Source organism: Hermetia illucens, chromosome 1 (genome assembly GCF_905115235.1).
Source record: "Hermetia illucens chromosome 1, iHerIll2.2.curated.20191125, whole genome shotgun sequence".
Lineage (NCBI taxonomy): Eukaryota > Metazoa > Arthropoda > Insecta > Diptera > Stratiomyidae > Hermetia > Hermetia illucens.
Genome location: NC_051849.1, coordinates 6,845,585 through 6,861,662, shown reverse-complemented (window position 1 = coordinate 6,861,662; position 16,078 = coordinate 6,845,585). Strand labels below are relative to the sequence as shown.

Here is a 16,078-nt window from a genome sequence, read left to right as displayed (position 1 = left end):
ACTCATAATATGCTCGTATCATAAGTGGTTGTGACACCTCAAGGGCGGTGATTTTGACGTCGAAAGTCGAACGTACGAAGGGTTTTCAAAAATGCAGAATTGGAGGTATTACTTGATCAAGACCCTTGTTCAAAGATTGAAGTTGGAAATTTGACTAATCGACCTCAAGACCCACAATAGTAGGACCAGAGCGAGCATTTGACATCCGGCCATCTACTGTCAAGTCTACTTTGAAGGGTAAAATTGCAAGGATTCACGCAGTCGAATGGAGAAATTCGAATTCTTCCAGGCAGGCGAATATTTGGTCTAAGATTGGTATAAGATGACCCGTGAGAATTCATACATAACTAATAATTCCTTGAGAAAAACTACTGGAGCGAAGACATTTTTTAGCATCAAGGGTAGCTACTGCTGTCATGTCCTGGATAAGGCAGTTTATTAATGAATTAGAAGCAGAAATGTCTCTATATTTCCTTTCGCACAATTGTCACGCGGCATACAACCTGCATCCACTATAAATCCTTGTACTTTTTTAAAGCGCAGCCAACGTCGCGAATTATGACAGAAATTATGGTGACTGTATTTGGCAGCTAATAAATTTACACTTTCTTAGGCGAAAATTTTTTGTATTTGTATACGTCGTTAGCTGAGTCTTATAAGATAGTCAAGAAAAATCTGTTTCTTGCCATTTCTCCTCCCTTGTCCACGTACAGTTGTCTGTCAAGAAATCAATTTTAATGACAGAATGTCCCCAAGATATTTTACGAGTTCGATGCCTTCTTTGTTGTCAGATCCTTGAATGTAATCGTGCCGACACCTCAGCCCTCGTCTACCACATAAGAGAATACCATCCTGAAGTCACACTCCAGTCATCCGATGAATTCCAACCAACATCAGTGAATCGCCCCCACGTACAGCCGCAGCGTCATAGGACAGGAAGTAATGGACACCGATTCAATTCCGCAGAGGATCCTCCATTTGCAAGCGCCCTATCTGAACTGAATACGAGCATGGTTGAAGACCAGAAAACTCATAAGCATTTAGAAAATGGTAAGACCCATTAGAAACACCAAGTCCTTATCATTGGTTCTCATGCCTCATCAGCAGAAGTGTTGAAAAAAGGAAGGACACCAAGTCAAGAAGAAAGATTCATCGCTCCTGTAGACATACCCGGCTTCGGGACAAAGAAGACTCACGTTGAGGATGAAACGGCGAAAATGAATTCTTCAAGAAAATCTGTCAACAAAACAGGGATCGGTGACACCAAGGAAACCCAAGTGCTTTACAAACGACAATATAAATTCAAGGAACCCCTAACCAGTCATCGACCAGGCAAACGAAAACTCTACAAAACCTCCATTGAAAAGTGGCGTCCTGGCAAATCAACCATTGTATGTCCTGAATGTGGCGCCAATAAACGGCCCATGATCAAATCGCAGATCGATAAGGTAAGAAAAACATGGAAAAACTGCGCTGAGTTACTAGCAAAGGTATCCTTAATCAATGTAAATAGTTTTAGGCTCCAAGTTGAAGGATGCATGCTTCCTCCTCCGCTCCTTCAACAGCTCCAGTTGCAGAAGCAACCCCAAATCAGTCCTCCTTTGACTTGAACTTCTCTCCAATAATCCTCTCCTCACGATCATTTAGATTCCTTTCTTCCGCGGACCTTGAGTAATGGAAGATCTTCTGCTTTGAAGGTTCTGACTTCGACTTCAGCTAACCTAAGCTGATAAGTTCAAGTCGTCACGGATTACATGACCACAGCATGTCAATCGCTTGCGTCCTCATTACGGCGTGATACAAGGTAAATTTTTCGTCCCCATTACCGCGAGGCGGCGTTTGTCTTTCACAGCAAGCTAGTCTTCTGAACCGTAGAAGGGAATAGTGTAAACTGGGTTACGACAGGTTTTGGATTTCAGTCGTTGATTAATGCGTCGATCAGTAAGGACACTAGTTGTGTAGCGCCTCGGCATTCAGGTGGTCCTAGATACCTAAATCGCTGACTCACAGACTGCTGCCACTGATGGTAATAATGCTTAATCCGAATCTGTCGACAAAATTCTGCGGTCGAAGTTTTGATCCTGCTTAGTTTACCGTAATTTGAAGAATGTCATAAATGACGTTGTCAAGAATACGCTTAAAAATCTTGATGAACCAAACCGAACCGCTTTGGACGGCCCCCAAGGTGTTCACTTTCTTTTGGCTAAGCACTCATCTCCCTCTTGCCACGCTATCCTTTTGGAAGGTCTAGTGGTAATAGACACAAACCACTATCAAATTGTTGGTGGCGAGTACCACAAGCCCTGTTCTCATGACCCTCGGGTTGACTTCGGGTAGCATTTTGATCGCACGATTCCAACTTGAAGAGCACTACAATTGTCCTTCTATGAGCAATTAAAAGTGGTTCAAAAGAGGGTTCATAGAGCCACTATTGTGATCGTGAAGGGTGATTTGAACGCCAAAGCAGGCTCTGATAACATCTTACTCGGGCATGTGACGGGGAAGCATGCTCTCACTGACCTTAACGACAACGAAAGTCAGAGCTGAAAGCTTTCTAGTTGTTCAGGCGCAGGACCTGTCACGAGGTCAATTGGATTCCAACTAAATCGCAATGTGCAATAAATTAAGGGTTGTATTCTGAATGTGCATAATAAAAGAACACCTGACTTGGGGAGGCTGACAGATCTCTTGCGAGCGGGAATCACTGCAAAGAACTAGATCTTCATTGCCGGGAGAAGTACAGCGTAGGGTGCGGTGACAAAAGAAACTCCAGCATTATGAGCTTTTTGATCGTCTGGTCAGGCTTCTCATCCACGATGTTGAGCAGCTGAAAAAGGGAAAAGAGCCGCCTGGCTTGATGGCCTCCCTGCAGAAATTTCCCGTGCAGCCCCAGTCAGTCTCTGTAGAGTTGCTATTTCCACCCATTCGTAAATACTGTTGAATCGGAGGTATTTCCCAGTGTGTGGAAGAAAAGGATGATCGTTAGAATTTCGAAGATCCATCGGGAAGGCGGCAATTGTGAAGGTATTTTCATCGATTCCGACAAGGTTTCCGATAGCGGGACCAGAGAATGTATATCATATGTCCACCGGGGAGGGACATTCCGGGGAAATTAATAGCTATTATAGAGCGGCGACACGAACTGTCTAGAGGAGAAATTTCGTAAGAGTTTGAAGTTGAAAGCAAAATCCACCAGTGTTGGATATTGCACGAACACTTTTCCTTCTCGTTATCAGTAACGTCCTTCCTACTGCCGTTGCTGGAAGACCTGGAGGTATTCAATGGACGATGTCATCTTCCTCAATTGCGCTGATGATATCTGCTTACTCTCTTCCTGAGCCATAGATCTTGGGTTAATTACTCTGTATTTGCAAGAGGAAGCAGTCAGAGTCGGATTGAAAATAAGCACCATGAAAAGCAAGGTTGACGGTCTGACTGGTCGTCACACTTTGCATTATGGAGAGAACGTCGAATGCGTCCAACGATTAACGTACTTAGGTAGCGTCTTTTCTACTGATGGCGGCAAGGTACTTGTGCTAAATCCGCCTTCGTTGTTTTATCCAAAATCTGAAAATACAACTATTTAAATGCCTATATTAAGATGCGGCCTTTCCAAGATTACGCTCTCTCCGTATAGGAGTAGTACATGGTGAGTGACCCCCAACAGTTGCCCAAAAATTCCAAGCCTTCACCATTTCATTTCCGCGCAGCGTCTTCAGGGTATTCTGACCTAAGATCTAAGACCTAACAGATGAAAAACTTCACGATGTACGGAGCAGATACTGGTGGACGTGTTGAAGAGAGAGCAGACATGACAGTGGATATGGTGTTGGTACACATTGACTGTTTCAGCCTACCTCGAAAGTACGCATATACTTATCATTTCTTGTTGAAGTCTGGTCATCCTCTAGATCACTGGCAGATTTCCGGTGTTTGCAAGCATCTTTGCGGTCGGAGACACTTCTGATAGGTCCCATCACTAGCAAATCAATGTGAATACAGCGTTTTCCATTGCCACTACTTGGAGATCCTCCTTGGCCACTTGGTGTTAACTCAGCCGACAGTGTTGCTGCACCGTCTGCTTCCTCGCCACCTCATCAAGTAGACGACGGTGTCAAACAATTTATGTGCCTAGTTAGCGACGTTCATGTCGATGGCGCCTTCGCTGTTTTATTCAAAATTGAGCTGAGGCTCTACCAAATTAACGCTCTCTCTGTGCTACTATGTAGGAGTAATATGTGGAAGGCTACCCCCGCTGTTACTCAAAAGTTCAATGTTTTCACTAATTCAAGTTCACGCGGTGTCATCAAGTTCTTCTGGTTTGAGACAATAACAAATGAAGAACTTGGTGGGGTATTGAGCAGATACCCCTGAACGTATTGAAGAGAGGGTGGAGGATAGGATACTGGTGCTTAAGACTACTTCAAAGTCTCCCATATACTTTTCATTTCTCCCCGAACTCTGGTCCTCCTCTAGATGATTGGCAGATCCTTATTATTCGAAAGCATGCCGCCCCGACTTTGCGATTTCTTCGTTCTACCACAGTTTGGCCGCGAGGATTCACGCGCCGGTATTACTTTCTCTAAACCCGCACCATCGGGATCATAACCTATCAAGGGTATCACTTCAAATTGTTGCTGCCATAAAGCTCGCTGATTATGGACTTACCATGCCTCGCATTGGTTGAAATTGATTTGTATCAAACTCATTTTTGCAACTTCGATTAATCTGTGCCGTAGAGAGGCCTTTTACTGTTTGGCGTCCTGTGAGGATGTCCTTTCTTTGAGGCATTTTTCGTCCTTGAAATAGTCCCCCAACGTCCGCAAATAGTAACGTGGAGTATGGAAACGATTTTTCAGTGCACTACCTAGCAGAATTGAAGACGTTTCTTATATCTAAGTTCACAAGGAGTACCACTCGCGGACAGAGGCCACTCTGTACCTCAGCCAGACCACCTCCTCAGTGGCATTGATTCTCGATCGCCCCGTTTCGTTCGAGTTGTAATTACTATCCAGTTTCAACACTTCGCTGGCAATACCATCCAATTCTGGTGATATTTTGTCCTTCATAGACCAGACCGCCTTCTCTAGTTCCTTTGCAGTGAAAAGTGGCATTCCTCAGTATTCCTTCATGGACAGCGTGAGCTCGGTTGGGGTAGACAGAAAAAAGAGCCTGCACGATTTCTTCCAACTTTGCTGCTTCCATGGAACAGAGTAACCGAGTTTTTTGACAAACCAGCTTATACCCGAAGTGACATGGCTCTCCGTTAACGTCGTTGATTAGCTCCTGCCAGCAGCATGCCTTCTACCTGTTGACTTTGTGATGGATTCCCTTTTCCCACTCTTATACTTTGGGGATCTAAGCGTTGCCTCGTCTTGGCCTATGGCGCGTTGAGCACTCCGCCGAAGTCTGATGCAATTCCTTCTTAAGATTGCTATTTCAGCCGTCCATCAGTCCACAGGTAATTGGCCGGCACGCAGTTTCCTTTTGGGAGCCGATGCATTACAAGCACCGCAGCTTGTAACCCGCATTATGTCGGTGGTGAACTAGTTAATGTAGATGAGTTGCCTGGTTCTCCTTGGTTAGGTATTTGTCTTCGGGTTGAAGGCGAAACCAACGGTTTGTGATCTATGTGGATAGAAAAGTGCCTCCTTTCAAGCAATTGCTGAAAGTGACGTACTGTGCAGTAGGTAGCCAAAAGTTCTCTCTCATACATAGAGTACTTGCCCTGAGCCTCATCGAATACCTTTGAATGGAACCCAAGTGGTTGCCAAGGTCCGTTGACTCGTTGGTGAAGTACAGCTCCCATAACGTAATCTGTGATATTACATTCTAATGATATTTCCACTTCTGGGTATGGATGACCTAGTAGTGTAGCCTTCTTCTAAAGAGCTGCTTTGCATTTTTCGAGCGCAGGTACTGAAGAGTCCAGAGGACATGTGTGGAAATGCATTTAGCGACTGCATGTGGAAAGCATCTTTGGTAGAAGTTCAGCATCTCGAGGAATCTTCGTAGCTACATTATAGACCCCATAGTCCTGGATTGTCTGTACCTTGCTAGGTAGTGGTAATACGCCTTGTGATGTTAAATTGTAGCCTAGGAAGTCGATTTCTGGCTGGCCAAGATCGCATTTCCCAGGGTTAAGGTTGATTCCGTGCTCTAAGGGTCTCTTGAAAAATATACGGAAATGCTGCTCGTACTCCAAATCGCCTTTAGAGGCCATGAGCAAATCGTTCATGTACGGGTAGACGAAGGGTTGATCTCTGAAAATAGAAACAATGAATCGTTGGATGGTATGTGCTGCATTCTAGGGACCAAAACACATTCGAGTGAATTCGAACAACCCAAATGGCGTTATAATTGCTGTTTTGGGTGTGTCAACAGCTGCTATTGGAATCTGGAAGTAAGCTCGTTCCAGATCGAGTTTAGAGAAAATATGTTTGCGGTGTAGTTCCACGTTGAAATCCGCTATGTTGGACAAACTGTACCAGTCAAGTACAGTGTGTGCGTTGGGCAGGCGTTTTCCAACCCTTGTATAGATGATTCCCTGGCTCAACATCCACTGAAATTCTTGTTTCGCCGCTTTATGCTTTGCCGGGGAAGTCTTCAAGCCTTAGTAGCCACGGGCTGGCTTGTAGTCTTAATTATGTATTCCACAGCGTGCTTTGGCCGTTCCTTAGGCTACGCAAGTCTTGTTAGATCAGGAAACTGGTTGAGTAGATACTGGAAACGGTTGCCTGTCGAGACCGTGGGTAGATTCCTTTACATCATTCTTCGTTACGTAGTGAGGCCGGTTTAGCTATCGGTCAGCTCCCGACACTAGAGATCTACTAGAAGGCTGTGGGTAGCCAAAAAGTTGTCTCCTATGATGGGACGTTCTATTTGTGCAATGACGAATTCGCACTAAAGAGGTTACCTTAGGTTGAAGTCCAGAACCTTTTTGGTTCTGTCGAAAGGATTGATAGTGGTCCCGCTGCGTTGAGAGTGTGAGACTCTGGTGCCGCCTTGGAGATTTAAGGTAGAGGCAAGATTGACAATAGTCAGTCGATAAGCTAAGTCTCCTTTGTCCGCTTATCGTTGATGAAAGGACCGAATGGTGTGCCAGCAGCGATTTGCGGTATTAACGTTACTTGCAGGAGTTTAACTTACATACAGCGTGACATCTGGGTGCTTCTGCGCTAAATTTATAATGGAAGTAACAGTAGCCTTCGTACAATTTGGATTTTGGGCTGCTATGCGCGCTCGCGTTTTTTCGATGCGGCGTTCTCGATGGTCCTCGAGCTATAGGGGGCAGGGTTTTGCTATTTCCGCCTCCCAAGCTTCACCTGTTTTATCCGCTAAGGCGTCCAATTTGCCCAAGCTTGTTTGTGCTAAGGTTCTTAGGATCTCCTGTTTGTGCTTAGGAGGCGCCCGCAAACAGAGGGCTCGCATGAGATCAATGGCCATAAGTGAGCCAGCGAATAATCTCAGTTGGCGAAGAAATTGGAGATGAGAACCAATTTTTCGGTCTTCCAGAAGTCGTCTGATCTGCTCCTTCAGAGCTAGTGTAAATATCGATCAATCTATTCTTGAATGTGTTGTGGTCTTGATTAAAACTTTTTACTAAGTCAGAGATCTGTTGTAGTACCTCGAAATCCAAGTTGGCGATAACCAGCTGGAATTGGACTTGACCCATCTTGATCCTGGAAGTGACGAAAACGGCTTCTATCTGGCAAAACCACAGGGTTGTGTCCGCTTTCCAGAAAGATGGAACCTGTGGGGCCGGTCGTACGCTTCCCAACCCATTGTTACTGGATCTTGGCTGCTGACACACGTCTTCTGTTGACACAATGACGTCGGTATCAGTCGCCCCATTGCTCCAGGTACTGAATTGCAGAGATGACGCGTCGCTTGGTGTCAGACAGCAACCGGATTGGACGATAATTTGAACATTCTTGTGGGCTACCTTTCTTTTTTCATATTGGAACAGTGTTGGTTTCTTCCCAGTCAGATGGTGTACTATGTTACCTTCGTCAATAACCCGACTGAAGAGCTCACTGAATTACAGTGTTAGTTTTCAGCTCTTAGCTTTCCAGTCCTCAGATGGGGGTGGGGTCAGGTTCTTTTGATTACTATAGATTGAATAAGTAAACTGCTCCTAATCTCACTTCTACCTTTCCAGGTTTCACATTCACCAATTGGAGCTGCCTTCATCCTGACATGTTGGCCTTTTTGCTTTTTACCATGCTTATTCCCTCCGCCTACCAAGGAATACCTTCATTGTGCCGTATGTAACCATTTTCTGGGCGTGTACGATCGAAAAACGGAGGTTATTAATCCAAATGAAAATTCTCTGCAAAGATCCGTAGGTGGTTCAAGCTCATCTGGTATGAATAAAGCCACAGAACAGAACAAAACATTGTAACAATTCAAATTGTTTTTTCATATCTAATAAAGATAAAAAAAAATAAGGACGCAAGCAGAGACATCTAATTTTTAAGATAAAATATGCATGGTTTTGGTATTTGCTGGTTTTTGCTCTAGATAGGTTTACGTGGAAAGCTTTTGATTGTTGGATTCTATTGCGTTTGATCCACAACTTTCAAATATTCGAAATATTTGAAGTTCAGTGGAATCTCCTCTGACGGACACTTCTAATACCGGACAACATCTGTTGCACGTACCGAGAGATATATGCCTTTTAACACAACACTTCCTCTAGCGGAGCTTCGGAATAACGGACGCGGACATCAAAAATCTTCAGAAACATTAATTATGTGACGCATTTTTACTTCTCAATATTGGACAGCAAGGGCTGACTTTTCTAACTTTTTCGGAAAATGCCCCATCTGGGACTGTTCACTTTTTTTGCGTCGAGCGGAGAAGCGACTTCACAGACGGAAAAAGGAAGCCTGGGAGAACCAACAAGTCTGTGAACTAGAAAAGTACAGGGAGCAACCGCGCAAGTTTTACCAACAAGTCAGCAGGATGAAGCCTTATACACCTCGATGCTCATCCTGCCGAGACAAAGAGGGAAATCTGATTTCCGACAGAATGGACATATTGGAGCGATGGGTTGAGTACTTTGATGAACTACTGAACAACCAGAACATCGGCAAGTTGGAGGTCCCGCCAACTGAAGACGACGGACAAATACTGCCACCACCAAGTTTAGGAGAAACAGTCCGTGCAATTCATCGACTAAAAAATAATAAGTCGCCAGGAGCCGATGGAATTACAGCCGAATTGGTTAAATATGGAGGCGACCAGTTACACCAAGTGGTTCATCAACTTGTGCTCAAGGTATGGGACAGCGAATCAACGCCTAACGATTGGCAACGAGGCATTATCTGTCTCATACATAAAAAGGGAGATATCACACCGTGCAGCAATTATAGAGGTATCACTATCTTGCTAGGCCGGATAGCTCCATACGCCCAGAACATCATTGGCCCATACTAAAGAGGCTTCACTCCAGGCAAATCAGCAACAGATCAGATTTTCTCTCTGCGGCAAGCGATGGAAAAATTGTTGGAATATGGACAACAGTTGCACCATCTATTCATCGACTTTAAAGCCGCCTATGATAGTATAGCCAGGGTAAAACTGTACACGGCCATGAGAGAATTCGCTATCCCGACGAAATTAGTAAGACTGACTAGACTGACCCTGACCAATGTGCGAGGCCAAATAAAAGCAGAAGGATCACTCTCAACACCATTCGACATCAACAATGGTCTATGACAAGGGGATGCCCTATCATGCGTCCTCTTTAACCTGGCCCTCGAAAAAGTGATCCGTGATGCTGAGGTGAATGCAAGAGGTACGATCCTCTTTAAGTCCACCCAACTACTGGCCTATGTTGACGGTATCGACATAATGGGAAGAACCACCCGAGACGTACAAACTGCCTTCATCCAGATCGAGCAGGCGCTGATTGGCGCGAGATCTTGGGCTGTACATCAATGAAGGCAAGGCAAAATATATGGTGGCAACGTCAGCACCGAAGACGAATCAACCAACAACATCAAACCGCACTGGTCAAATACGAAGAAGAATAAGGATAGGAGAATACAACTTTGAGACCGTTGACAATTTCTCCTATCTAGGGTCGAAAATCACAACCGATAACAGCTACGATGATGAAATCCGCGCACGGTTGCTGTCAGCCAACAGAGCCTATTTCAGCTTACAAAGACTGTTCCGCTCGAAATGTCTCACCATAGGGTCAAAGCTCTTACTGTACAAGACAATGATCTTACGAGTCCTCATGTATTCCTCGGAGACTTCGGTTCTTAGCAAGAAAAATTGCGAACTCTTGGTCGCTTTCGAGAGAAGAATCCTCCGAAGAATTTTCGGCCCCCTACATGAGGATGGACGATTCCGTAGCCTGCAAAATTACGAAAACTATGAGCGATACCATGACCGTCCGGTTGTGGATAAAATCCGACTCAATAGCTTACGGTGGGCGGGTCACTTAATCCGTATGGATGAGGATGATCCCACCCATATCTATGGTAGAAAAAGAAGACGGGGCAGACCCTGCCTAAAATGGAGTGATGGCGTAGGCCAGGACGCCAGACAGCTTTTAGGGATATCGAATTGGTGGACCCTGGCGCAAAACCGGGATGTCTGGAGTTCCTTATTAAGGCAGACCTAGACCGGATACCGGTCGTTGCGCTGTTGATGATGATGATGATATTTCCAGGTATTAAGCGCCCGTCTGCGATCGCCTCCAAACTAGTTCGGTGTGCTGTAAACCTTGGGCACTCAAATACAACATGCTGCGCATTCTCAGTCACGTTACCACATCTTGGGCACCATGGTGACTCGTCATGTCCAAATCGGTATAGATAAGGCCGATAACCTCCGTGTCCACTTAAAAACTGTGTTAGCTCGTAGCTTAGTTCCCTGTTGTTCCTTTCAATCCATCTTCGAAAGTGTGGAATGATACGGTTGGTACAACCGCCAGTTTGTGCCTCGTTTCATCTCTTTTGCCATTTTGCGATAGATTCCCGACGTGCTAGTTCCCGTCGAAGTACAATGGACTCCCCGATTGCTAGTACATATGCTGCTTCTCCTGATGTCGTTCGATAAGCACTGCATACCCGGAGCCCACTTAGTCGATACGCCATTCCTACTTTTCCGCAGTTTGATTTGTTTTCCAGAACGGCTGCCCAAACTGGAGCTGCGTAGAGTAGCACGGAACTAACTACCCTTGAAATAAGACGACGTCGTCTTTGCCATGGTCCACCAATGTTCGGTAGTATCCTCGAGATCGTTACAGCGATGGAAGATGCTTTAGTTTCAGCGCACTCAAGGTGTTTTTTAAAATTGAGTCTTTTGTCAATCATTGCTCCCAAATATTTAAGCGACTCTTGGGAGTAAATTGTTTTTTCACTAACTTTAATTTTCACAGTCGTGTCTTTCCTTCTTTTGCTGATTAGCACTAGTTCCGTTTTATGTTCGGCAAGTGAAAGGCCAGAATTTCTCAACCAGGAATTGATCTCCCATATCGCTTCATTTGCAGAGATCTCGATCTCGTTTTGGTGCTTTGCAACCACTGTTATTCCGACATCATCGGCGAAGCCAATAGTTGTCACGTTGTCCGGTAAGCGTAGCGTCAACACTCCATCCTACATAACCAACCACAGCAAGGGACCCAGAACAGAACCCTGTGGCACTCCGTGAGTTGTCGGGAATATTTTTAGCCCATCCTCCGAGTCGCAGTAAGGTCTTCTCCCAAGGAGAAACTCGACCACAATGCGTACAATGTACTTCGGAGCCTGTAGTTTGGTTAGAGCCTTTACGATTTTCGTCCACTTTGCAGTGTTGAATGCATTTTTTATATCGAGTGTCACCACTGCGCAGCATTTGTCCTCTTGTATTGCAGCGCGAGCCAGGCCAGTCATCATGTTGATTGCATCGACGGTTGATCTCCCTTTACGAAACCCGAATTGCTTGTCAGGTAGGCCTCCTTCCTTTTCCACAACAGCGAGCAGCCTGTTGTATAATATTCGTTCAAATAATTTACCAATGGTATTGACCAAACATATAGGTCGATATGAGGAGGGGTCTCCCAATGGTTTACCTGGCTTCGGAATAAGTATCAACTTTTGCAGCTTCCATTGCTCGGAGAATCCTCCTTCTCTAAGGGATGCCGTAAAAACTTTAGCGAACATACCTGGTGCTGACCTGGCTGTCACTTTCAGGGTGATATTCGGGATTCCATCTGGCCCTGGGGTCTTATTTTCAGCGAACTTCCTTGCTGCATCAAAAATTTCCTCTTCTACCACTACAGGAATTTCGTCGGGGTTTACATGGACATTAGGCAAATTTGTGTAGTTCACATCCTCTGGGAAGAGAGTGTCCACTATGTTTTGTAGCAATTTCGGACAGGTAATCGGTGGGGAGCGCTTGCTTTTCAGTGATGATATTACAGACCTGTAGGCGCCACCCCATGGATCAGAATCAGCTTCAGTACACATCCGCTTGAAATGTTCGGATTTGCTCTTCGGCGACCTGTAAAGCTGTCATCTAGAAGTACCTCCTTGAACATTTCTTCATCGAATTTGTTAGTTACCCAGCTCATCGTTATTCTTTTTGGTGGCTTCATATATGTAATTCCTACGCGAGGTTTGGAAGACAATAGCCTGATGATCGCTGTGTGTGTACTCTTCGCTGACATGCTATTTTTCATTTCGACACAGAACACGCATTTGGGTCGCATTCCGTCGCAATCCTTCGCAAAATGGCGTTGCTCTCCGCACTTGCGGCACAGACTAAATCTGTCTTGTGAGCTGGTACAGCCTTTCGCAATGTGACGAACTGCCAGCACTTAAAACATTTATGCACTTGACTTTGCTCTCCAATACGAACTTTACCAGCTGCTATCGTCTTTTTTGCTGCTTCGACAGGAAGCAGTATCCCCGTACGCCTCTCTAAGTCGTAGCACGTTGGCCTCGCTCACTGATTGTCTGTCCGTCTGTCTGTGCGTCACACACATTTTGGTGGAAATCGCACTATTTGTAACAAAGTAATAATACGTCAAAGTTGTCACTTCTATGCAAATTCAAGACTATAAATGTCAATATCATCCGAAAGTGGACATTCTCACATAATATATGCACATATTACGTGCTACGTACTGAGAAATACACAAAACCACTCGTACCTGAAGCGTCCAGCTTCCGGTTTCCCGACTTGTTTCATTCTTATCCTTAGTTCGGCGGCCCGGTCTGATTATGCTTCAGGTTAAAGTTGCATAATTCGGCAAGTCCTCACACGACCTCCGCGTGGTGGCCACTGGAAACCGTCTTCGGGCGGGCCAAGAGTGTGTAGGGCCGGGCTGGGAGTAGGCTCATCCAACTGACAAGGATCTGCTTGTCTGCCGGTCATGCGTTAGGGGCAAGCAGATCTGGCGGAGGGGATGGACTGAAGCAACAGCCCGGGGATCGTCCTCCCTGCACCGGAGAAGGTGCTAATAGGACCCCAAGCCAAGGTGGAACAGCATACGTCGAGGGCTGCGTGGAAAATGGGGGGCTTGGTCTTTAGTATGCGAACTCTGAATAGCTTGGGCACCTGCAGTTTCAAATAAGACCCTTACCCTGCACACCCAGCCAGGGTGGACATTCTTCCCGGACTACTCGTGGGACCAAGACATGGACTCAATTAGCAAAAAAACTAAAACGATGATAGAAGAGAAGGCAATGATGCCAGGCGCATCATCGAAGGGCGAGCTGCTGGCCTCCAGCCAGGAGACAGTGGCCGTCGAGAGCAGTACACTCGGTGCCAGCCGTAGCACCGTTGTGCTGAAACCAACCGCAGGGACCTCCCGGAGCGAGGCGTCAGACGGACTAGTGGCTTCCAGCCTGGAACCCACTGCCGTCAAGTTGGGTGTAGCGAGTACCAGACATAGTACTCCTGACCCGAAGCCGTCAGCGTCGGGGGATCCCTCGAAAGCGAAAACCGACAAGAATGTCGGTCGCCGGAAACCGGCTAAGAAGCGATGGTCCACGGGTGTCCTGCTCAAGAGCCAGTACCAGAAGGCCATGCATATTCTCGGCATGATTGCCAAGAATAAGGAGGCCGGTACTGTCGACGAGCGGGATGAAAAAGACCTCGATAAATACCAAGCGATTATTGATGAATACAATAGCAAACGCCGGGCTGACGAGCAGAAGGCCAAGCCCATCGTTCTAAAACGCAACCGATCTCAAGACGAGGTCGAACAAGATAAGAAGCGGAGCAGAGTGGGCAAGAGCGCAGACGCCAAGCAACATCCGAAAGAAATTGTACAGCAACCGTCAGCTGGCGGGCCACGTGCTGCGAAGCCCTTCAGCGACGTGGCCAGGAGTCACTTACGTGTAGCGCTGACGGATGGCAATTCTGCTAGCGGCAAACTAACGCTGGAGGTGTGGACCAGTGTTGAGGCTAGACTGTCGGGCATGGTCTATGAACCGGAGCCAAACACCCGGGACTCACTCCCTACTTTGATTCATCTCAGGTGGTCCGTGGGTTCCACGTAATAGCTTGCATGGACCAGTTCTTTAAGGACTTTCTCGGTTCATGTGTCGCTAAGATCAGCGACGCCTGGGAGGGCGTTAAGCTCAAGATTATCCCTTACGACGAGTTTCCCAGGAGTCCAGTCGCTCGCATCTGGTTGCCGAAGATCCGCATGGAGAAGGACATGCTTGTCCATTTCCTGCGCCTTCATAACCCCGGGATTCCCATGGAGGACTAGGTTGTTATCAAGGAGGAGGAACCTCAGATAAACAGCCAGCCCGTACTACTCCGCATAAACGAGGAGTGCCTGGAGGCACTGAAAAAGGCTGATTATAAAGTGTGGTTCGGAGTCAGGAATGCCAAAGTAAAAGTGTTCCGCACTGCAAAACTGGACGACGACCTTGACCCAATCGACGCCGCCAACGAGCTGTTGGAGGAGATGACGATCGACGGTCCGTCGGGGACTGACAAACCCCCCACGCAAGCAGAGCATGTTGAGGGTAACGCAGATAAATCTGCAGCACTCGAAGCCTGTCGATGGCTGGAGCGTGATTCGAGCCCCAAGCGTAACATAGCCATTCTGACCGACAGCCAAGCGGCCATCAAGGCCTTGTACTCAACGACGACATCTTCCCAGCTGGTGGGGCAGTGCAGAGACGCGCTCAACCATCTGGGCGGCACGCTCAAGGTTCCTCTCCTCTGGGTTCCCGGGCATAGCGACATAGAGAGGAATGAGCGGGCTGACGGATTGTCCAGGCAAGGCTCTGCTCTTGGCAGTCCCTCAGCGAATACAGTCGGTGTTCCGCTGGCGGCTGTCGGGGGCCGAGTCTACTCGCACTACCTAGCAGCCGCGGGCCTTAGATGGCGAAGGCTTACAAGCTGTGCCAAATCAAGGAGAATTTGGCCCGCTTATAACATAGCCCGATCACGAGAGCTCCTGTGCCAGACGCGTGCAAATGCATTCAAGATTACGGCGGTCTGCACGGGGCACTGGCCCATAGGAGACCATGCCGCTAGGCTCGGCTTACCCTACAACTCGCATTGCCGAAGCTGCGGAGAAGGAGGGGAAACCCTCATGCACTTTCTCTGCGATTGCCCAGCTCTGGCTAGAGTCAGGCTGCGGACACTGGGTAAACCATTCTTTGGGGACCTCAGCGAAATTTCTAGCTGCAGGGTGGGAGAGCTGCTTTCCTTCGTGAATGCTACGGGCTGGCTCTGAAGATCCGAGCCAGCTGGACTCTGTTTCCCTGTTCCTATAACAACAGTCACGGTCTTAGGAGTTTGTGGCATCAAAACGGCACACCAATAGCGCTAATTGGGCTCCTCGGAGCGGCCACTGATACCTACCTACCTACCATCCTCAGTTCAATTTTGGTGCAAAAGGCTCCCTCCCTTTTATTACATCATATACATCTCCATTTAAAGGACGCCTCCAAATATCCAAGAAAATGGCGTGCACCGTGGATTGTCCGGAAAAGAGAGGTTTCACTGTACATACCTAAATAATCAGATGAACGTTTCCGCCGTAAGGGTAAAAAAGTATACATAAATCTAATCTTTATATAAGGAACCTAAAATGTAGCACTAGCAACAG

At 46.7% G+C, this 16,078-nt stretch overlaps 1 protein-coding gene across 2 annotated transcripts; it reads left to right on the top strand.

Moving 5' to 3' along the window:
• The first annotated feature begins 459 nt into the window (after positions 1-459).
• Positions 460-8,453, top strand: LOC119661273. 2 transcript variants are annotated; one of them, XM_038070542.1, is made up of 3 exons: positions 460-1,050; positions 1,108-1,448; positions 8,162-8,453. In XM_038070542.1, the coding sequence occupies exons 1-3, from the start codon at positions 738-740 to the stop codon at positions 8,402-8,404; spliced, it is 897 nt and encodes a 298-aa protein (XP_037926470.1). In that variant the 5' UTR covers positions 460-737; the 3' UTR covers positions 8,405-8,453. The 2 variants fall into 2 exon arrangements, with proteins under 2 accessions (XP_037926470.1, XP_037926469.1); XM_038070541.1 differs by having other exon boundaries at positions 1,105-1,448.
• The last annotated feature ends 7,625 nt before the right edge of the window (positions 8,454-16,078 follow it).